This window comes from Vicugna pacos, chromosome 8 (genome assembly GCF_048564905.1).
Source record: "Vicugna pacos chromosome 8, VicPac4, whole genome shotgun sequence".
Classification (NCBI taxonomy): domain Eukaryota; kingdom Metazoa; phylum Chordata; class Mammalia; order Artiodactyla; family Camelidae; genus Vicugna; species Vicugna pacos.
In genome coordinates this window covers 49,245,669-49,270,384 of record NC_132994.1, presented here as the reverse complement: position 1 = coordinate 49,270,384, position 24,716 = coordinate 49,245,669, and the positions used below count along the sequence as shown (strand labels likewise).

Genomic DNA, 24,716 nt, shown 5'->3' with positions numbered 1-24,716 from the left:
GGTCAGTTGCCTTTTATCTTTAAAATCACACAAAACAAGCAATTATTTAGAATGCAATAACTGATTTAATATTCATGGACTGGAGAAAAAAACTTGAATTAAAATTCAGTCTGGGATCTGAATTAGCACCATCGGAATACAGCAAGAATTCAATATACATGCACAAATTAGTTTTCATAACATACATAGATAAAATATATTTGTTTTACTTGATATACTTGTTTTGGAGGGCCCTTCTTGGGGGCTGAACTTATTTTTTATTAGTTGGCTGGGCATGACACAGGTTGAACACCCCTCAGTTCCAGGGCCTTGGCAAAATTCACCTCCAGTGGCTTGCCCGTGCCTTTGGTGAGCCTGAGGGATCGGATGCAACCTCGGAAACGAATGTTGGTTGTCAGGCCAAACTGGTTGAGGCCATCTGAAAAGCACAGCAGAGAGGGCTCAGTTTTCAAATGCAGCTGCTCTGTTAAGAGCTTGTTTCAAAGTCAGCTGTTAGCTTAAGATGCAATTGGAAGACTATTTTATGTAAAGTTAGTGATTATGTTCTTAGGTTTACTAACAGTTAAATTTGTAGAGAAATATCAACTTTTTTATGGTTCTGCATTATGAAATATGGCGATATCTACAATTATCCATTTGGAGACATCAAACAAAGAATTTGGTTACGAAGGAACTAGTTTCCAGTTGTGACTTAAAATTATTAAATGTTATTTAATGAACCAAAGCAATTGATCAAATACTTGAAGTACTGAATTAGGACACTGACTTTTAATGGTGACTTTATTACTTTGTAAAAATAAATCCCAAAAGGTGAAATTGGTTGAGAACTCAATCACATTCCTTCTCTTATTGAGACAGTCCCTTCTACTAGCAGGCCTACTAGGTGCTAACTAAGATCCCATTTTGTAGACTGTGAATGGAGAGGTACATTATCTCCTTCGTAAAACCTTGGGGTTTATCCTAATTGAAGTGGAGTAAGTATTTTCAAAAACCCAGGAGCAACTTTGGAAAGAGGAATTCAGAACTGGTTCCCATTACTTCTATAGCTTTTCCTACATCAACTGCTGCTGAATATATATTTTGCTCGTTTTGTTAAGGAGAGGAGCTCTATATAAATGGGGACAAAAGTTTCTCTTGCCAAAATACTGAAAGACCATTCCAGGAGTCTGTGTTACTACAGTATTTATTAAGAGGCACTTAGCTTATTTCTCATCAAGTTGGGCACTCTTGCTTATGAGCACTTTAGGTAACTCTATGTGGTTCATATGCTGTATTTAATGTGCTGGAGAGGGATTTTTGAATACAGATTTATTACTTGGGTTTCTTGTAATATAAATATAAACTCTATAACAGCATAAGGGGGAAATTAGCTATGTTTAACCCAATGATTTCCAGAACTTGAGGAAATAAGTTCCATAACATTTTATGATTCCTCTGGTATATTAACTTTTTAAAAATCAGAAAGAATACCAATTCTGGCCCTGATTGCTGCTAAATGCCTAATATCTTTTTATAAGCCAATTTCCTCTAGCCTCCATCTCCCCATGAATGAAATTTGGAGGCTATCATGAAAAGTTCAGTCCCATGTGGTTTATGTAAGTAAAAGGCTCATTTTACACACTAGAAATGTCAGGTAAGGTGTTATTTATGGGAGCAGATTCTAAAGCTAAGAAGCAAGTATTCATCCTTGGACATATTTACAGAATATAAATGTGTTCAAAACCACTAACACAACAGAGCAAAGACACTCTTGCTGGGGTAGGCAACACTCACCTGGGAACCCTCCGACAAACACGGGGTCATTTGTATCAGCTGATGTAGATGCTGGATTTGGGCTCTGGGCTTCCACCTGGTTCCCATCTACTGTCAGCTCAAGGTGGTGTTTGATCTTTCTGGCCATGACTTTATGCCACCGCCCATCACACAAACGCCCTGGTATTCCAGCATCATAGACAGCAGTGAACTGGCCGGCGCCATTGTCCACATGAAACATAAGCTGGAAAGTAGGAAATTGAACACTCACAGCGGTTTCGTTAGAAGGATAACATGGTGGTTCACACAGTAGAAACTGTCAGGTCTTTAGGATGGACATTGGCTGGAATCGTTTGAAATGAACATAACTGAGGCATACTACATTTTTAAAAAATTTGACAGGAATTAAAACACAAATTTAATGACCAGGGTCACAGGGTCACTCTTTGCCATTGAATGTTGTTGGGAGCAATAGGTAAGATGTGTGAGACTGGTAACAAATAATTCTGCTTTTAGAAAATGTGAAACCCAATTTGAGGGCAGGTGACAAAGAAGGAAATAGTATATACAGGGAAAAATTCCTATCACAGATCTTATTAGAGTGTGGGAGTTCTTAGGGAGCTGGTTTACGAATTCATTTTAAAGGTTGTTTTTTTTTTTAATTTAAACTTTTGATGTTTTAATTATATATTTCTTCCTACATGGAGTCTATTTTATATATAGGGTTGAAAGTTACATAAATTACATTCTGGGGCAAGCTTCATGTCATAGGCACCAAAGACTTAGAGCCAGAAGACCAGTTAAATTCTTAACAATAAAGAACTTAGATTGGGAGTTCTTGTCAAAATGGGAAAAATCTGTTTTTAGTAACATGGAAGGGTGCCTGAAATTTGAGATGACAGAATTCTTCTGAAGCTGATGAAGAAAAGAAACATATTGAAACATTAAAAACAGTCAGTCTGGCAAAACATTTGACAAGGTAATAGAAAAGAAATTGGGGTTTTAAAAAGAAGATTAAGAGTGCAAGCAAATAGGTGAAAAGCTTGTAAACTGTACAGTGATGTAAATATTAGTTAAGATTTTACTATATTGGGTGGAATTCGTAATAACAGAATTGTGCACATAAAAGGAGCTTGGTGAGAAATTCGTATGCATTGTGATGCAACTTGATACCCTGGTAAGTTGCTAAGAACCCTGGTTACAAGCAGGTGAAAAATGAAGCTTCCCTCGACAAGATGCAGTGAAAATGTTTTGAAAATCTCTATTAAGTGTTACTTATTTGTTCTCCCTTTTTGCCTCTGTGCTCCTGGATCTTTCTGCTTTACTGCCTTTGTGGACAGTTTGAAGGCTGAGAAGAGGGGAAAAGGAAGGTGTATTTTAGATCAATAGGTGGTTTTTCTTCTTGGGAGGCAACAGTACCCTACAAGCAAAATGTAAACAGAGTTGAGTATGATTCCGATTGAACAGCCAGATAGGAAACTTAAGAAATTTCTTGCTTTTCCCCATTTTGTATAGAGCAAAGTACATAAAAACTGGTCATCTCACCGTAGGTTGCTGGTGACAGGCAAGCAGGGACTAAAGTGATGGTTAGAATTAGATTATCCTTTGTGAGAAAATTGACACAATGTTTGATACGCTACTAATATCACTTTATTATAAATTTGTTCTATTTTGAAATTGTATATGGATACTTTTAAATAAAAATGGAGAAACCAACATGGCAGCTAGCCATCTTGACTTCTGAAAGGGGCCCACCCTGTTATAAGAGGCAAAAACTGATTTTAGGCAATCCACGCCCTCTCCTTTTTTTCCCCACTGGAATTGATAGCTGCATAGACTATGTATTCATAAGGAGCAGAGTAACAGTGTGCTTTTAGCAACACAGTAAGAGCTTGAGATCTAAACTACTTAGTCCATTATTAGTCAGTACAACTGGCTTATCATAGAATTAGCACATTTATAGTTTACACTGGTCTACAGAACAAGTGTGCTGAAAACACACAAGAATTGAGAAAATCCAGAAGGATAAAAAGATACAAGGTTCGCTTTCTCCCAACAAAGAATAGAGCAAAGCTTCAAAATAGAGCTTTCTATACGTAAACAACAATATCACGAAGAGATCATAAATATTAAGATCGATGATGCTCACCTTTTCATCAATCATCTCAATGCCCATTCCATCCATTTTTTGGCTGCTGACTCCCAGAAGAACTCCAGTGGTCCTAGTTGTGCGGAATTCAAATTCTACAAGAAGGTCCAATCCCACTTTGAACCCATCAACTGTAAAGCAAAGTTTGTTTTTTAATTGTGAAATAGAGTTTAGGGATTGTTAATTCAAATTTGTACAATGCAATTGTTACTAGTTTTTAATTCACATGTTAGTCGATTATAAGTTCCAGACTGTCATACTGCCTATACTTCCACCATCGAATCATATAATACACTTCATCGATATTGCTTATTTTCTTGGCTGCCTTCCTTCCTAGAATGGAAGTTCTGTGAGGGCAAGGACTTTGTATTGCTCATCTTTTTATTCCTGTGCTTACCAAAGCATCTGGTACATAACGGAGGTTTAATATGTATTTGTTGAATAAATGAATGAATGAACACACACTGAGATTCACTCAAAAAATCTCACAGCTGTTGACTTAAGTCACGCATTTCAATGACTATTCAGTAAAATTTTACCAGGACACTGTCAGTGGTACCGCGAAGACCTGAAAGGGCTCAAATGTCCCCAAACATTTTTATTAATAAAGAAAGGAATTGCAAATACAATTTTGAAGGAGAAGATTCTGGGACATAAACAGACTTTTCTAGTTCACTAAACTAAATCTTTTCTGTATAATTATCCATATTTGACTCATTGGTTTACCTAATCTCTAAGCAAGTATTTAAGACATGCCTCTTAGAACAAAGTGACTCATTAAGATCAGGCTAGACTACACCATCTGCATGAAGTACTAGGGAGAAACTCACAGACATTTTCTCCAAGTCTCCTATTTATTAAGCAAGAAACACATGCGATGTGTAACCACAACTATCTCCAATGAAGGGAGGCACCTGCTTTGTGAAAGACTTCTTTTTCCTACTGAGAACCTTCATGGGTTTGGATGGGCAAAGGTGGGTTGAGAGCAGATTTTAAGTTCGAGGTTTGCAGAAACTAATTAATATATATAAAATAGATAAACAACAAGTTCATACTGTATTGCACAGGGAGCTATATTCAATATCTTATAGTAACTTATGATGAAAATGACTATGAGAACAAATATGTATTTGTTCATGTGTAACTGAAGCATTATGCTGTACATCAGAAATTGACAAAACAGTGCAAACTGACTACAATTAAAAAAAATATATATATATATACAAAAAAAGAATATAGGGTAGAAGAAGCTGAATTGTTTTGCAAAATTAAACATAAAGATTTTGCTTCTGCTCTTGAAAGGAAGAAATAAGGAAAAGAGAGGAATAACATGAAGCAGCTGAGTGGAGGACAAGGGGAGTGAAGAGCCATTCAGACCCCAGAAACTGGGGAGCTGGAAAGCTTTTAAAGACAAAGATGTCAGAGGCTTAAACTGAAGTTGTATGTTTTCCAGTAACCTCCTCTGACCACCCAAGTCCTATACAGATTATATTACACTGTGTGTTGACGTGATGGCAGGAGTTACTGGTAACCGGAGAAGTTGCTAATTTTCTGGTCCAGTCTGATCCAGAACTCAGGCAGGAGGGCCAGTCAATCTATTAACTGCAGAGGCTGAAACAGAAGGTGGCCATCAGATCTGACCAAGTGTATGCTAGCCACCAGTGAATTTGCAGAAAACTCGAGCAAAGCTTTGGACTTGGGGAATGGAATTTGGGGTTCAACAGAACCTCCAATGTTTCAATATTTAACATATCCTGTGTTTCTCTGTTTTCTGTTTCTGCACAAATGAAATTTCCCATTTACACTCTGTTGGAGGGCCCCGCTCTTCCATTTCTGATAACCTTTGCATGCGAGTGCTCAACTCATCTTTTAAACCCTAGCTCAAATGTCAATACCTCCATAAAAGCTTTCCTGATTTCTCCAACCCAAATTAATCTTTTCTTTAAATATCCACAGAACCTTGCTTGTATGTCTTCCATAGTTTTTAGTTATTTTTACTTGCCTTCTTGTGATTTCTGAGCATACAGAATCTTATCTACTGATGGTAGATTCTTGAAGGAAGAAATGACACTTTTTAAATTTTTGTTTCCCATGTTAACTTCTACATATTATGTACTCATTAATTTTTTTCTAACACTGGACTGAATCTATCTTAAGTATGTTAATGTCATTTTTTTGTCATTATGTACAAGTTATTTTATATTTTTATTTCCAAATTGTACATTCACTATCAGTGATCCAGACCTGCCCTGGAAATGTTCACTGGAAAGAGGGAGATACTTAAAGAAAGTCAGGGAAAAGGGACAGTCATCATCACCATCAACAAGAAATGGGTACCAGGATTCATGTGCTGTGTGTGGGAGAGGAGAGCATGGGACAGAACCTTTCAAGGAACTGAAGAGAGGAAGAAAGAAAAATACTACTATCTTATCTCCAGAAAGGTAGACAAGGAAAACTGGAAAGTAGACACATTACATAATAGAAACATGAACCTTCTTGCAGAATTGCCTTATTTTACTATTATTGATCTCCAGGGTAGGAAATAGAAGACTCTCCAAATAGCCTATTACTTTATTTCTTCTATTCTTATCAGAATCAGATTAATTCATTAATCTTTAAGAGGTAGTTTTTATTACTTCTATGAGTTTGTATTTCTGGTTTAAATCAAGGATACTAGTTTGGACCCCAGGGATTTTTATTTTCCCACATAGGCAAGAAGTCAATATTTGTACCTAGTTAATATTCAACAGAAGGGACATGGAAGCACCTCACCTGCTTTGGCAAAACCTGTTCCATCAAAATATGTTCCTTTTTGAGCATTTGCAAAACACGTCCCAACATGGTAGCTGGAGGTTGGCTGTTCAAGATCAGCAGGGGCTTCTGCCATCTGAAGATTCCTGATGCAGCCATCAATGCTATAGGTCACCTAAATATTCAAGTCAGAAGAAGCACACATCATGTTTTGGCAGAAGTTTGCCTGTATGTGGAATTTGCAGGATGCTCTATATATGTAATCATCAGCCCATTGTCCGAAGCATCTCCAAAACTGCCTGGATTAGCGCTATCACTGCAGGCTTCACAGCATGGGTGCAGAATCTGGGTTGTGCTTCTCGACTGGGATGCATCTAGCCTGGAATATGGCTGCTTTGATATTCTAAATCCTGCACACCCTCTCTAGTGGGACCACTGGTTTGACAGAGCTATGGACTCCATATGGATATCATAAGTTTTAATTAGTCTCATGTTTCCATTCCATGTTTCTAGTGATAGTTTATTAACCTTACTACATATGCATTTTTTTCATAATTTATGTTCAAATTCTACTTGAAAAGGTAATTAGGTTTGGTTCAGTGCTTCTTCCTTATGAAAATCTAATGAAAGCTCTCGACACGTTCCTATGAAAATGCACATACACGTAAAAACCAGAAAGTCTGCGTGAAACCTGTGAAGTTTAGAGACTTTAGAAATCAAACAATCATACTCTGCTTCGTGCTATTTCATCTGATTTAAGGGATGCAAGTTAATCACTCTTGCCACTGTCAGTTCAGAGACCCTCACTTTGATTGGCCTAGGTAGCTTATCCAACAGCTATGAGAGGAAAGTAATACTGATCATTCATGAGGGGAGCCAAATACTGAGAACTGCAACCATCATGAACACACGTCTTTGATGAAGAACAACTCTACATCGTCATGTGTTCTAATTTGAGCACTGAAACAGACCACACTTGCATGTAGTGCATTTTCCAAAAACACTAATCTCCTGTGCTCCTTAAAAGGAGCATTAAAGGAGCTCCTTAAAAAGCATTCTTAAAAGAATGCTTCCCAAAGTAAACCAAGACACGTGGTCTGACAAAAAATTATTTTGTGAATATCGATTTACAAAATTGGTGAAGACTTTAAATTCTGAATTCAGTATCAGATAACTGTACTCTAAATACCTCATCTCTCAACAGTCGCTAAAATCTCTCATCTTGAAACAATGCCGTCAGCATCATCGTTATCATCTTCCTTGTTGTCCAGGGCTTTCTGTACACTTGGTACTCTTCCAAGCACTTTAAATTTATTACCTCATTTAGTCTTTCCAGCAAGCTTGCTTGTTTGGCGTTATTATTACTCTGTTTTACCAAAGAGGGAACTTTGTCAAAGAAAAACTAAGTAACTTACTCAAGATCACACAGCTTGTTAACAGTTAAGCAGGTATTCAAACCCAGGGAGTCTGGCTCCAGGGTCCACATTCTGTTTTGTAATATTGCCTCCCATAGTCAAATCTGTCTAGAAAATCAGTCACTTCTCAGAAAACATGATTGCCTATTCACCTGTAAGTGGTCATGTGCCAATGGGACCTAATTATTCAAGATACATACATGACTCAGGCAGCCATTTAGGCCACAAAGAAACACACTCGACACTTACTGGACCAATTCTTCGGGTTGTGTAGTTAATGGGTAGGCCGCCAACATACAGCATCCCCACAACGTCCAGAATATCAGCTTTCTTGGGACTGATGGTTCTGTTGGAGGCACCATCTACATCAATAATTCCTTCCTGCTTAATTCGCATAATCTTAATCTACCAAAAGAAGAGGAGTCATTAATACCAATCATAGATAAATTTCAAATATACAGAGTATAAGACATAAGAACTTTTAGGATATTCCTTAAGAAAACGTGAAATAACTTACAGAGTGCCTAATCAATGCTAAATCCATAATATAAGTGAAATTAAAACTATTTGCAGAATATCTCAAAGTCTGTCTTTTCCATTAGCACCACTTCCAAAAGAGTACAAAACCTTCCTGAGTGAGTTTTAGATTGAAGACTCTTCCATAGTTGCCAAGTGAGCATATGGATCCAGAGGTACACTTGTAAGGAAACTTGCAGATTGAGAGCCCTGTCATGAATTAAGTGGGCTGCAAAACTTCATGTCCAATTTTAAAAGTGCATTAGTTTGATTGAGCAAAGCCTGGTCTTCCCAACACAATTTCAGATATGCTACATTCCTCTGCTTAACAGGCACTTCTCGGGCAAAACTGAAGGAAGGGCAGCGCATCCAGCCTGCACTGCTGTCTCTGCAGCAGCTGATTAGTCCAAAGTCAGGCAGGAAGATGGAAAGCCGCCTGGTGCTGAAATTACTGCAGTGGAGTGAGTTATCTTCTGGGCAGAGTGAAATAAGGGGTGGGAAGACTAGCTTGAACATAAAATCCTTGAGTCTGAATTTAGCAAAAGGAGTAAGTAACCCCGTGAAATGCTGGAGTACCATAACGGTTTAAAAACCAATCGACTTCAGCATTAGAGTAATTTAAGACCTTATTTTACACATATATTCTGGTTTCGGAAACAATTTTTCCAAATAAAATCCCTCCTTAATTTGACTAGAGTATTTAAACTATCTTTCCTAATCCCAGCCTCACTGTAGCCCAACAATATGTCTTTTTCTCAAGTGTCATATTTATTATTCTATTAGCTAGAGATCAGAATAAATCTTAATGATGGCTCCTTCAGAAATACCGGTATTTGCTAGTCATAAGCTCCCTATAAAATTTCTTATTTCCAGATAACAAATTGTTTGACTTTGCATTTTTATTATATTTTTTCAGGTTCCTTGGCTTTCTAGATGATATGACAAGTCCAAGTACGTGAATGTATAAAATCCAATATCTAATAATATCTTACTCTAAAAATTAAACATTTCATTGGTCCACCTAGGGAAGCTTTACTTAATAGGCCACCACAGGCACAGAGACGAATTCTGAGTTTTCGTTTTAATCAGGCAGTATATTATCTATTTACAGGCATGCCAAAGAGGACAGTAAGCTGGCAAATGAGCCTTCTGTGCCCATAACAGCACCAGCTTCTGGGTGTAAGGCCAACATTTTAAAAGTCATTCCAAATGACTGTTTGTGGAAATGATACCCTACAGGCCTTTAAACACGATGTAGCAGATTCCCAGATTCTGGGTGTGCTCAGACTGGTATGGGGTGGGTTGTGGGGGGAGGCGGGTAGCCTCAGGGTCCATTTTAGTATTGCCAGCTTTTAAGTTTGTCAAATATTATTTCATAAAAGAGAGGCCATTTTAGTACCCCAAAAGTACTAAAGGAAAATAGAATCTCAGAATAAATATTATTTCTTTAAATTGAATCCATAGAGCTTTATGATGAACATGCTCCATTGTCCCACAATAATAATAATTGGGGCATTGAAAACATCTTCAGTTGCCTGGCCCTAGCTTGTGGACAGATATTTGGGAACCACAGCTGCATAGTAATGATGGAATCTTGCAGTTCCATGATGAGGCATGTAAGGGGTCAAATATAAAGTTATCCAGGTCTGATTTCACATTTTCCAAGGTTGGGCAGTTGTATACGGTACTCCTGGGCCATATTCCAATAGCACCAGAGTCAGTGTCTGCACTGGCAAACAGTACTGGCACCAGGAGAATGCCCTTGTAGGGCACTGCCAACATCCTGTAGACTATTACCTTGTGCCACTGGCCATCATTGATTTTGGTGGGGATCATGGTGCTGGTGTTACCACTTCCCAAGTCGTAACTGAAGTAGGGCAATCCATTTCTCAGCTGAACTGTAGCAAAATCAGCATGATTGATCCGAGCCATGTAAAAGAGCAAGCCTGAGTCGGCTTCGGTTCGCACTTCAAATTCAATCGTGAGACTGTGAAACAAAAGCATGCAAAGTAAAATAGAAGAATAAGCGCGTTCTTGTGCCAAGACAGAGTGACTGATCATGGGGGCTTTTTCATAAAGGACAGCAAGACCTTTTCCAAGACAACAACTTTAAAGGTCTGCTGATTTCCTAAACTGTGCTTCTCAGGCTCAGATGAATATAATTCTATTCTTTACTGTACTCAGTGAATTTATTAATAAATGTAGTTGATTCAACTTGAATAATTGCAAATACTCAGCACTTCCATGTATCAGTTTTTGTCTAATATCTCAGAATGATACATACCGGTTTTTAACTTTGGTGTCATCAAATGCGATTGCAATGTGACTGTTTCTCGAGAGCCCAAACTGTTTGCTCCCTATCAGGAGAGCTGGTTCTGATTCTGCAGCACAAGGACCCTGTAAAATACCAAGGAAAGAAGAAGAGGAGATTATGGACTCCATTCTTTAAAAATGTAACGCTGCTGTTTAATGGCTTCTTACATTTTAGTTTAATGTTCTCACATAATCTTGTTTGAGTTCCTCAGAAATGAAAACTCTTATTCATCTCTGTATTCTATTACATAATAGGTACTTACTATTAAATGTTCAACGGACATGAATCCGTTTTCTTATACTGTACCCTTGAATTATCAAATGAATGTGCTCAAAAATAGTCATTGATTAATTTGTGTTTTCATTATTTTTTAAGGAAAACTATTGTTTATATTTCTGAGAAAACCAGAATTTCCTTCTCACTTCCACTTCACTTATGAAGAGTTATAGTGTTAGAATATGGAAGAGGGAAAATGACAAGCTCACCACTGGGTGATAAGAGTAGAAAAATGTGTTCCTTCTTGCCCTCCCCATTTCTCTCCCCCACTGGATTACTTTTTCTTGAAAATTATCTACTAGGAGGTTTCCGTGAATTTTGACTTTCAAGATGGTGTATCTCAACTCGCAAGTCAGCCCATTCAGGCCCTTTGCCCGTTGCTAAGCAACCCCGCACACTTTTTAATGTAACCCACCATTCACCATTTTAACTGCCACTGTTCAAAGATCAACTTCCTAGGGTGCTTACAAGGAAGAGCTCAGTGTAGGGCCAGCTTCAGAGGCATGCTACCTGTGCAGTCACTGAGCTGAATGCTCTGCTGTCACCATCTTGAAATTCTTAATTATTTTTGAACAAGGGGCCCTGCAAATTATACATTCAGTCCTGGCTGGGTGGACCTTATTTGGCTATTGTCACCCTCAGCTCAATAGATAATCAAGGCTCCTCAGCTGACCAAAGCCATTAATTCCCTTCCCTGTTCTTTATTTTCACACAATAGCTCCATGGTCAGGCTGCTTGGGAAGGCTTTTAGAACACAAAGCACATGAGAAAATAAATAACCTGCACACTCTCAACCATACATCTGTTTTTAAAGATCTGTGCTTAATAGCTCTGGCTGGGCCACTGCCCCCATGAGCGCTGACTCAGCAGAGGTTCTCAAACAGCCCAAGGCAGGCTTTTGATGCAGAATGTTCTTCCCAAACAGCATACCTTGGAGATGACTCATCAGCACACAGGAAATGTTTACTTGATGAGGAAAAGCCTTGCCCTCCTTTTTCTTGAGCTTAGTCAAATGGAGCACTCTGCCACAGCAGGTAAAAGGCTTTAAGTGTTTTGAAATGCTGTAAAATTGGCCTTTATGGAAGTATTTCCCTTCTGGCTTCCCAGGAGATGGTCAGTTACCAAGAGCAGACTGTGGCTGAAATTCACACAGATATGCAAAAACCCAGTGGGTAGAACAGGAAAATGCTATTTATTCACACAGCTGAATGGGCCTCTCTTGTAATCAACATGTAGCACCTTTCCCATTACATGGCCTGCAAAAAGGCCCCAAATGCAAAGGCTGGGGTAGCTTATTGTCTCAGCCTTCAATGATGCTATTAATAGAATTGGGATCCTTTATCAGCCTCTCACAATATTTCCTGTAGAGAGGACCATCACAACAAACATAACTAGCCTACAGTCCTCCTCAGAAATCTCGAAGAAAATCCGACGGGCTGGAAGTCCATCAGGGGCGAAATTTAGCGAAAACATCTCTAAACCCTCAGCTCTGAAAACTGAGAGATTGAAAAGGTCCTTGGATGTGGAGGAATTAGGGAACTCTAACGTGTAGCCTAAAAGAAAACCAGCAGCAGGTTATTTCCCTGTTCCTGTTACCATTGTCTAGTGGCTACATGTAGATGTTAATATAAAATAACTTTTCTAATTCTAATGTAATTTTTAACTCTCAAAGTGGCAATTGTAAAGGCTAGGTATTTTATTGGTAGCCGTTATTTGTCGTGGAGTGTTTCTGTCTTTATATGTTTTGGGCATCATGGACTGAACACACTTGCTCACTAGTGGACTGGCCACGTGGTTTCCAACACTGGTCTGCAGCTCTACCACCTATTATTAGATTTTCTAGATGAAAAAGGCCCTGCTTACATTATTTCAGAAAACCTTTGACTCTGTTAAGTGTCCTGTTAAGAAGCATCACATGATTTACCCACTTGAAATTTAGGAAGAAGGGCACTTTCTGAAGAGACTCCTGCCTCCCTTTTGCAACAGGTGGATCTCAAGAAGCAGTGGTTAATAAAGCAGTGTTCTCAGGTTGGCCAATTTTAGAGATGAGAGTGATAACAAAGGGGTCACTCTATTAGGTAACCTCAAAGTATAAAGCCGTTACGTAAGTCCATTGTTCTTTAAGGGCATCCGAGTTGATGTTTACTGTCATCGGTTTGCACCGGGATGGAGATTATGAATATTGCTTTAATAAAACATCCATCACCTTCCTTTATAAAATCAGTGTTTGGAAGAGGACTGAGAAGAGTCAGTGTAAGAGGATTTTACGTGTATCGACTTTAGGATTTAAATGGGAAGACAATTCTCAACAGTCTCTAATCTGGCCATGTTTCTGGTGCAAATCCAGATCTCTCTTTACACTTGGTCAAACGGAGACAGGACTGGATTGCGTCTGCCTTGCATCATTTTCCTGAGGGTGAATCTGAAACCCAGCCTAACATACCTAGTGGGTTTGCATCTTGTACCTCCTCTTCCTCCTCCCTCACACCCCTCAGAGGGTGGATCTGCTCACCCTCCCGCTCAAAGGTCTTTTTTCCTTCTAATACCAATTTTTAAGAAGGAACATGTGAGACGCAAGAGAAAGTACCCTGAGGTTTTCACAAGAATAAAATGATGTCCTCATTAAGATATTTTCAACCCTGCTTCCTACAGAAATCTAAGCTAAGAGGAAGGGTCCTCTAATGAGATAATTTTAAGAAATCTTTAAAGAATGGTCGTTGCAAGATGAATCTTCTGCCTCCAAGCCAGTGCGAGCTTGAGGGGAAGCATCATCTTTATGGACGTGATACTTGACCTGTTTTATCTGGAAACACTGATCATCACGGATCTCTGTAACACGTTAAAGCAACACTAATACAAACAGGGTCTCAAGTCGAGGCTCGTCAATCTCTGCATGTTACAATCCTGCCACCTTGTGGGGACTCTCTAAAGTACTACGGGTACATATGTGGGGGAAATGATAGGAAAGGACAGGATGTGCTGGCTTCATGTCTCTGCTCAGCAGGTGACAAGGGGTGGGCAGACAAGACTTGGGTGGGCAGTCTAAACGTGGCGATGCACCTGTTGGCTAGAGCAGGGATGCGGTTGGCGAGGATTCTGAAGGAAGCCACGCTTGGGCCACATTTAGGCAAGTGGGCAGTACTGCAGATTAGTGACGGAGCTTAACATTTTCAGCCTCATACTGTCACTCGATTAATTTCAGATCAGAATAAAGCTGTGGTCATTTCTGACTGCTGGTTGTTGGCTGACATTTGGAAATGAGTTATTAGATTCAGGATGGCATATGATAAGTGGATAAGCATTCCTTGACTTTAAACTGGTGCAGAGTAGAGACTTAAATTGCATTGATCAAAACCTGGCATCTTTGTTCTTGAAAGCACCAAATGATGAATGATACAAAAACTGCATCATTGGAGTATAGTCTGCAAAAATACTGGATTCACTAGGCTGTACACCTGAAAATAATAAAATATTGTAAATCAACTATACTTCAACAAAAATTAATTAAAAATCACATCATTTTCTTTTTTCATGAGTCAATAATCCTCTCACAAATGTGGGCTAAAATGACATCTGTGAAGTTGGATGCTTCTTCATGATGCTCTTTTTTAGGGATGAATACTAAGCAAAAGATACTTTTTATGGCACTGACTTTAATGTTCTGAAATATAAAATCCCTATTCAACTTGAGAAACTGAATTATGTAAACTCCCTGCACATAAACTCTTTCGGTAAATAGTGGGCATTTGCAGTAACGTTTACACACTAATGCCTGAGCAATGATTCTTTGTAGTGTGGAAATGTATGTTTCCCCTTTAAATACATATCAGTATCCAATTGATTTATCTTTTGGCCAGGACTGAACTTAGCTTTTAAAGTCACAGCATTAAAATTGCTGTAGGTATATATTTTTTCTGCTCTAGTCTTTCCTGCTCTGCCCACTTCTTTTCCCCATCTCGCCAAGAGTTTTGAACAGCTCAGGGACTCTTCATGGCTGTTTCTACTGCTTTTCTTAGTGTTCACATTTTAAACTTTGAAATTGAAATTCACAGTTGAAATTCACTTTGAAACTTGAAATTTACAATTCAACTTTCCAATAAACTTCAGGTAAAAAAAAAAATGCAGCCAGCTCATTGTATACAAATCCACACAGGCCATGCTGGTTGTAAAGACTTGGTATAAACAGTGTGTATACCAGGAGAGAACGTGTCACATTTTGACAACTTTCTGTAATACCAGAAGTTGATATGCTTATCTACTCTTAACCTCTGCCATCCTCCAGGAGAAATATCCCCAAATATGATATGTAGAAATGTTTTTTTCAGCTATCCAGCTCTAAGTGGGCCAACAAGTAGGAGAGAATGCTAAAGAGAAGCTAGGCTACCACACTATCAAATGAGATAATATGCGTAAAATACGCTCTCTGATCTATGATGTTCTGGCATGTATTAATAATAGGATTGACATAATCCATTTCACAGGGCAGGGCTTTCTCAAGATACTCTTAAACTTCCCTAGAGTAGAGTGAATATCATCTTCATGCTGTAAGTTGCTGGTGCGGAGAGGTGTGATGACGTAAAGAAGAAAATGAAGGGAATTGAGACTAGGAGAGGGTTCTTTGTCAACTGTGCTAGAACAAATCCGGGACGCACAGAAAGGCAGCTCCCACGCCAGGAAATAACGTGTAAGTTTTAATTCTTAAATAAGTTCTTAAGACTCTTTAAAAATTTTTTAAAATTTGTCTTGGGGGGAGGTAATTACGTTTATTCATTCATTCATTCATTCATTCATTCACTTAATGGTGGTACTGGGGATTGAACCCAGGACCTCGTGCATGCTAAGCGTGTACTCTACCACTGAGCTGTATCCTCTCTCCTTAAGATTCTGAATTCTGACTTAGAAAAAGAAAAGAAAATGGTGAGAATTGAATATAATGGGAGACCCGAGAGATAATAACCGTATCATGTTGGAGGTAGTTTAAAATGGAATGCTCACCCCCTTTTTTCCAGCACTTGCTCTTCTCCTAAAAGTATGAAAGGTTAAACTAACCTTTCTAAGTCCCCTTAAAAGAATGATGGAGTGTTACCATGGGGCAGGTGTGATGCTGGGTGCTTTGCATACAACATACAATTTATTCCATGATAATCCTCGGAGGTAGATATCCTTCACATTTTTCAGTGGGTTTTCTTAATTTGAGAGGACAAGTAAGATACTCAGTGAACCCCCTGAGTTCTCTGAGTGAAGGTAGGTGGGCTACAGCAGGACAGGCTGGCAGACCCGTACCACGGATCACTTGGATTAAAGATCCACTTGGTGTCCTTGGTGACTCTCAACGTGGAGGAGTTGAGAGGGGCTCACTCACCATGTCTCTCTTCCCTAGAGCAGAAATCAGCCATATAACTGGATGTAGAGGAATAAAGGTTGAAAACCACTGCTTTTAATTTATCATTTTAAAAATTGTAAAAACAAAACATACTTAAGAATATTTTTTGAACTGATGAAAATCATCTCTGGTCCATATACATCTGCTGTTAGTACCTGAGGCATTTCTTGGAAAAGATTTTCTTACATGTTTTTCTAGCTATTGATATAGACATGATTATGCAGTCTATATAGTTTTATATCATTTTCTCCACTTAATATAATGCCATAAATATGGCATCATCATCATTTTATATTATTTCAATTGAAAGATTTTAAGTATAAGAGTATGGTGACACATTAAAATGTGCATTTTATGGACCTGTTTTCATACTTCAGTGTTCCACTCACCATTTTGTTTGGATGGAGTTTAATGGTGTCCGCTGTCTAATTTTCAATCTTGTAAGCTAGCAGGTTGTGTTTGCAGCAAACACTTGGCCTTTACTCTGACTGAACTCCACCTGTATTTGCTTTCTGTGTTATGTTAGTGTCTACTTTCTCAAATACGTCTCTCAGTTTCTCTGCCTTTTTCTTTCTCTGGCTAGCAATAATGATATTTTTCTCATCTTTGTAATTAGTAGATTCTTAATAAATATTATAAATTGCCAAACCTTTAAGTATCCTTTAAAAAGCAGACACTTCTCTCCATACACACACAAATAATGAAAACAAGAGAAAGAAATCAAAGAGAACAGATATATACAGTTCCATGATCTGAAACTCTGAAAATATAGTATAACCCAATAGAGATGAAAAATTCTAAAAAATATGTAATTTTGACCACATCGTCATAAATAATTATAATGTACAAGATCTAATGTTTTGAGTCTTTCTACATCAACCCTTAAGACTGCTCCTCAACCCCTCTTTTGCTTTTATCTTATCTGCTAAATGGAATGGTCGTTTTTGGAAAAGTAAATACATACACTGCTGAGAGAAAATGGAAACTGGAATTAGAACAGAAGGTTATGAGAAAACTTCAATGAGTTAAAATCTCCAGTCCAGATGGGAAAGCAACTTTGTTTTCAGAAAAAGGGAAAAAAATGTGATCTCTAGAAACCACAGATGAATATGCTTGAGACCTCCTATAAAACAAAATTTGTGGTTTAGAAACACAACTTAGAAAAGAAAGGAGACCACTGGGAACCAGCAGAGTCCTCCACCAATAAACCATACCAATTCAACATGGACTGGCTGAGGAACTTGATTCAAGAGAAGTTCAAGTCTACAAAAACCCTCAAGGCTTTGATTGACAGAATATTGTACCTAATGATGAACTAATGGTGTGATCTATCTGCTTAAAACATTCCCAGGTGTGTTGGTAGGCTATGATGACAGATCAGTGGAAGGAGGAGCTCTGCTGTCCCCTGAACTGGGCACTCCATTCTGAGTAATATGGTCTATTCTAGGTGCCATATTTTGAAAGGGGTATTTCAAAAGTAAGAATATCATCAGTGGGAAAAATGGGACATAGAATTAAGTTATATGAAAAATGCTTGAGATAATGGAATATTTAGATTATGGGGAAGAACATAGCTATTTTCAAATGCTTGAAGGGATGCTAGAGAAGCTATAGACCCATTGTGTTTGTCTACAGAAACACAATTGTTACATAGGAGGTTGCAAGAATGCAGTTCTACTTCATCGTAACCAACGGCTTTCTAACAACTAGAGCCTGCCTCATCATAACACTGGAAAACCCTTGTCAATGGACTGTCCAAGCAAAGGCTGCAGGGCCACATCAAGTGTCATATGAAAAGACTCATGTACTAAGATAGCTGTTGGACCAGATGATCTCCAGGGCTTCTGCTTATTATAATTTATAATTCTAAAGTTGTTCAGAACTTAGGGTCTATTTTCCAAATCCAAGGTCAAAATTTTTTATTTAACCCATGTTGTTTTTTTAATTCATCAATTGAAAACACTTTCTTGAGTCCAGGGAATAGACAGGAGGGAGAAGGGGGGGAGAATCATTAACCTTCCCCTTCTTGGGGGAAATCAAGCATAAGGCCATATTATGAAAGAATAAAGAAACATTCTGAAATCCATGTGGCAGATCTCAGTGATGTCTTAGGAGAAAATCAACTCCTTGAACTAAGCCCCACATGACTGATGGCCCTTCACTTGCTAGCTGTGGTGTGTGATCATAGGTGTTTTCTTCTGTTAAATGGGGCCAAACAGTACTTCCAACAATATACATAAACATACATAAAACAATAGTTTATGGGAATCAAATGAAATAATGGAAACAAAATGGCCAACAAAGCGGACACATTCCTCACAGTATCTATGTGTGTGTGTTTCCTCCAGTTTTCAAAGACGTTTCACATACATTATCTCATTTGAGTCTTACAATAATCCCATGTGGCAGGCAAAGTAGGTGTAATACCTACGTTTTATGGAGATTGAAATGGTGCTTGGAATAAATGACCAGTTTTCCTAAAAGGTGATTATTTGGCTTCTCATTTAGTAAATATTTCTGGTGACAAGAAGCACACTGCTCTACAGAACCAATTCCAGCATGGAAACTAAAGAAAAGAACGAAATGCTCAAGAGTTTTCAAAATCTGCACTCAAGACATCATGTCCCACCCATCAACTGGCAAGTATTAAAAATACGATGCACGTGCTGTCCAGAGCATAGAGAAACCTTTGGCAGTGAGAACGTAAATTGGTATAACCTTTGCAAAGAACAGTTCAGATAAATGTATTGAGAACCTTAGGTACATTCATCATTTGGAGGCAGAGTTACCCATCTAGGAATCTATTTTAAGAACATCATCAGAAACAATGAGAAAGGCTGCTGTACTGAGGCCTTCATCAGAATAGAGTTTCTAATAGTGAAAAACTGGAAACACTCTAAATGGCCCTCAATGAGGAAGAAGCAGAATACATTGTAAAGACAAAGTGCTGCAGTGATAAGAAACCAGACTGTATAATCAGACCCACTGGATCAAAATTCCTATCCTGCCACTTACTGGCTGTGTCTGGGTATATTACTCAGGCTAGCCAATTCTTATTAACACAACTGAAAATGAGATAACAGTATATAGGTATATACATTACATAGCTGTTAGGAAAATTACACACAATATTGAATAAACATTGTTAAAAGCAGTCATTCTGCTCATTACTATATAGTAATTATGCCATTTATTAAATACTTAGTATACGCCAGGCATTTAACAAATTTTTTCTTAATCCTCATAATGACTCATCGATATATGTGTTATTAATATACTCATCGTAGAGATGAGGAACCTGAGGGGAGTAGATTGGCTAAGTAGCTCTCCCATATTCATGCTGATGGTAGATAGAGTGCTGGGATTTGAACGCAGGCAGTCTGACTCTGGACCCCATGCTCTAATCAAGGGTATATTACCTCCTGCACCATGGGATATTTTGCATGTGTATGTCTCTCTCTCTCACACACACACATGTAATCGTATTAGACACACACATTTGCTTAATGTTTAAAAACAGTTTCAATTATGTATTACCAGTTTTTAAAAACAGAATACCTAATTTTATACATGATATGAGATCTACTATGTAAAAATGCAAATAAAAGGGGCTGAAAATTGATATGGTTGCCTCTGTGTGGTGCTATTGTAGGTGGACTGTATTCTTGATCTTGTGGACATTTCTGTGCTAACTTTTCAACTAAAAACACATGCCAGGAAAATTAGAGGAGAATAGATACATAAATAAAAGCAATCCAAGGAATTTGTAAGGAGAATAGGCTTTCATAGACAGGGGACCCGTCCTCTAACTCGAGTAGCAGAGTAGACTAGATATCCTGAGTAACCTTCCTTCTGAAACGACTGAAAACATAGGGTTAAATTTAGAAAGCAGCGGGATGTAAACACTTACATGTGCCAGAACTGGGGTGGGTGCAGGGAAGGTGGGGGTGGGAACTGGCTCTGGCTGGATAACTATTTCAGCGGGAACTGCTCCATCTTCATCCTCAGGAAGTTTCTGATGGGCACAGCGACCAATGTCCGCATTTTTGAAGGATACAGGCTGCGCAAAGTCCATAGGCCTAGGGGAATATAATTAAAATGAAATACTTTCTCTTATTTTTCATTGTCTTGCTTCCTTACAATTATAGCACATTTCCCCCCTCCCCTTTTAAAGGTCATCAGTGCAATTTAAAAAAGTCTAATCTGAAGATCTGCATTGTTTTCTTCCCTGCCCCCACCCACCATGGTTTTAGAAAATGATTCTTTTTTGCAACAGTGATTCTCACATGGGAAAAAAAAATTAACAAAGAGATTCACTTACACAGAGTTTATAACAAGGTTCCAAATACAGCCTTCAAAAGGAGGAATGTTTCTGAGTGGGGAGGGCTGAAATTCAGGTGGAGCACCCCCAACAAAAAGCTTTTTAACTTCTATCGCCTGTTCTACGGTCAGATTTTGCATGTGCCTTCTGTCTTCATCGACTTGAACAGTAAAGATGCTGATAAAACATTTAAAATAAACAAGTGAAAAACACGTCAACGTCCACTACAACCGGAAATCAAACGCTTTCCTGCCACCCCTCACCCCTCCTTCCTGTCGCTTTGAAGGGAGCTGAATGATGATTAGGAATTCCACACTAAGCAAACGACACTGTTTCTCAGGATCTTGGCCCTCTGCCTCCCTCGTTAACTCTCCCTGAGAGTTTACTGAAACAAGGCCCGTGGTGCAGCTGCAACATTAGCCTCTGGGGGTGTTGACAACAGTGGCCCTTACAGTGGCCTGAGCCCGTTGAGCAGGCTTCTGTTCCAGGTAGTAATGTCTAATCATATGAGGCGCAGTCAGTTTAGCACAGCATGGGGTCACGTTTTGTTTGGCTCTTTATTTCTTGGTTTGTGCTAGCTATTATCTTCTTGCTAGGGGACAAACTGTACTCCTGAGAGCTTAGACTGCAGGAATCAACAGCAAACACTTACAGGACGTTTTATAAAGAATGTAGCTGCTGGCTTTTCAATCAAAGAGGCAGGCAAGTACACCATGCTAATTGTTCTTTGCAATGATTTTCCTCAGTGGCCATTTCATTAATTTCCCTAATTTGCTTATGAGAGATAGCTCACACATTACTAATTGAGAATCTCATGCTACTTATCCACTCCTTGGATCCTGGGGCGAAGAATCAGAAAGAGACAAAGAGTTCTGATGGGTGACGAAAATGACCAAAGGCATTTTCTCTTGTTCTAGAAGCAGGTTTTGAACTCGGTCCCAAGCATCAGCATGGGGCTCTTGGTCAGAAATGTTAGTCAATAGCCCAGGGATCATGACTGGATTCCTGAAAACTTATTCCACATCTAGGGAGAAAACTGAAGTACTTAGATAGAAAACTCAGTCCTAAAATGGCATTCTACTTGATCTTATAAAGAAGAAAAAACACATGTTGAATTAGAAACAATAAACCAGGGCAAAGACGCTCTGAAATGGCACTGAGCAGTTGGCCCGCTGGGACAATTCAAATGTAAGAGAATGGAACAAGAAATAGATATTGTTGTGGCTCAAAATGTCATTGTTTGGAATGTGTAGATGGAGTAGGTTGGATTTTGTTTCAAAGGCAAAATAGGGGAAATGATATATTGGTTTGTTTTTTTTTTCCAGATTCCAGAAGATTGTGCTGGCAAAATTCAAGAGAGTTCAACCTCATTGCTAAGAATGTTGGTGGTTTGATGAAACTTTCAGAAAACCACTCACTTCTGGGTATGTGTGACTCACCAAGAAGTAACCCCCCATGTTCCTGTTTTTCTCTCTTTTGCTAAAAGTAACCTGTTACTAATATGATATAGTAGTATTCTTAAGGGTTTTAATGAGGGGTTTTAGCCACTATTAAAGATTGTCCAAGGAGAGCCAATCTCTGCTTTTGATTAGAATCTTTAAAGATCCAGGAGAGGCCCTCCTCTTTGTGATGTGGACTCTCTCAGTCTGGTTCTGCCCCAAGCACCATAAAAATGATCCTTTCTTATCAGATCACAGGGTGGAGATGTAGAATGAACGTGAACTTTCAGAAGGAACAAACTGGAATTAAGTACTACTATGGAAGCTTACTAGCTGTGTGACCTTGGCACAGTTATTTAATCTTGCTTGGTCTCATTTCATTCATTTATAAAATGAGGATAAAAACACCTACTTTGATCCATGGAAAACTTTAACTAAGGGACTGCACTGAGGCTGTATAAGGGCACTGCTAGAAGACCATGTCTGAATCCAGCTCATATTTTACATCCAAGGAGCATCAAATCTAGGTCATTTATTTAAGTTCTTTGTAAAGAAAGAGATTACCTACATGTGCTCTAAAATTCTGGTGTGTTTCCTTTTTTAAAAGTATTAACTCGGGGGGAAGGTATAGATCAGTGGTAAAGTGCATGCATAGCATGAATAGGGTCCTGGGTTTGATCGCCAGTACCGCCATTAAAATCAATAAATAAACAAACAAACAAACAAACAAACAAACCTAATTACCTCCTTCGACCCAGAAAAAAAAAAAACTCAAAAAACAAAACCAAAAAAAGTATTAATTCAAAAACTCTTTACTGAGGACCTGCTATGTGCAAAAAGCATTATGAGAAACATTTCATTACTATTAGTATTGTGACAGGTCAGCTGTATTTCCTTAAAATTTCAATAATTGATTCTTGGAGTTTAATAATTAAACATTTTATTACTTACATTCTATTTCTTGTTTGCTTGAAATATTGGTCTACGATTTTTTTTCTCAGACCACCACCAAATGAACTACATATGTGGTAAAAGAGTTTAAGAGAAAGTGCCCTGATATTTGTAATTTACTTGACAAACAAAATCTGAAAAATTTTTTGGTTGAAGATATTTTGGACTGTAAGAAAGAAATATTTGGGTTGCAGTGTCCAAATCATGGTTTCCTTCTGGAAACCTCAAATTACTCCTGAAATGTCTGATTGAATTTTGTGGACTTTTGCCTAACTCTGTACCTGCGTGGACAATGCTGTCACAGAGGAGAACACCTATTTGCCTAAGCTTCTACTCCAGGATCTTAGGGCTTAATGTTTTCATCCAGTTAGAACTACCAGCCACTTAGGTGGACTCCGGGAGAAGGATCAGAGGGCAAAGCAGGGAGAGGTCACTGGAGTACTAGGGAATTAGACATCAAAGTGAAGGACGTGAAATTTTTGCAGAGGAAGGGGTAGAAAAGGAGAAAGAATGGGGAGGAGGTAAGGAGAGGCAGGAAGGGGAGAGAAAAAGGCAAGAGTGAGTAATGCCTCTCAATTTGGTAAAAAGCTATTGGTTTTATGAGGTGATATTAAAATTACCATCTTCTCCAGAGTTTTAAGGAAAGAAGTTGACAATTGACATTTATGGTCTAAATAGTGTTGGAAGACAGCAAATATTTCTAAGTTAATAAGAGTATCATAATCAACATGAAGTAATACAAATCTTTGATGTCACGGAAAGGGTAAGAATAAATAGCTGGTGAGCACAGATGGAGGTTTAAAGTCAAGTATATCTGAGTTTAAACCCTGTCTCTTATTTACTAGCTATGTGATTTGGGACAGTTGGTTAATATTTCCTCATCTGTGATGAAATGATATTAATACAGATTTCACATTGCAAATGACTAAAGGACATAATCTTTGCTTAGTATTTGACAGAGAGCATGCAGTGGAATTGATATGAAGCATTAAAAATGTATTCCTGGGTGAAGTTCTTAGGATCATTAGTGATCTCTGGTTAATCAGTTAATTGAAGCGCTTGCTTAAAGGATAGGTGATGATTGTTTTTTGACCTTAGAGTGCTGAATGAGACATTATGGTAGCAAATGAGTTCTTGCTTTGCCACAGAGTGCAGTGACAACACACTAATATGTTCAATACATTATCCTTTAATTAACAGCGAATAGCAAAACTGTTTGTTTATATGGCCAATTAACTGAATGACCAGTTTTCAGTGATATACTATACACTGAGCTTAATCAAATAAAGGTTAGATTGATGGCCAACAGCTGTGAAGTTGGCACAGTAAAATAACAGACACCTGTTAAAAGGACACCTTAGCATAACATCGTAATGCACTTGGGAATGTCAGGATCCTTTCTCTATAAGATAACAGATTTCACATGATTTTTTTGTCAACTATATTTCT

The 24,716-nt window shown here is 38.3% G+C and overlaps 1 protein-coding gene across 1 annotated transcript in view; it reads right to left on the bottom strand.

Annotated features, from left to right (window-relative positions):
• Nucleotides 1–42: 42 nt before the first annotated feature.
• The window catches only part of LAMA2 (laminin subunit alpha 2), a 518,385-nt gene continuing 493,711 nt past the window's right edge, over nucleotides 43–24,716 (bottom strand). The window contains exons 56-64 of the mRNA XM_072965855.1: nucleotides 20,878–21,054; nucleotides 20,467–20,635; nucleotides 10,868–10,980; nucleotides 10,381–10,570; nucleotides 8,317–8,472; nucleotides 6,674–6,827; nucleotides 3,902–4,032; nucleotides 1,774–1,996; nucleotides 43–418 (exon numbers count right to left, since the gene is read on the bottom strand). Coding sequence (XP_072821956.1) covers nucleotides 261–418; nucleotides 1,774–1,996; nucleotides 3,902–4,032; nucleotides 6,674–6,827; nucleotides 8,317–8,472; nucleotides 10,381–10,570; nucleotides 10,868–10,980; nucleotides 20,467–20,635; nucleotides 20,878–21,054 — 1,471 coding nt within the window. The 3' untranslated portion in view covers nucleotides 43–260. The remainder of the gene's footprint in view (nucleotides 419–1,773; nucleotides 1,997–3,901; nucleotides 4,033–6,673; nucleotides 6,828–8,316; nucleotides 8,473–10,380; nucleotides 10,571–10,867; nucleotides 10,981–20,466; nucleotides 20,636–20,877; nucleotides 21,055–24,716) is intronic.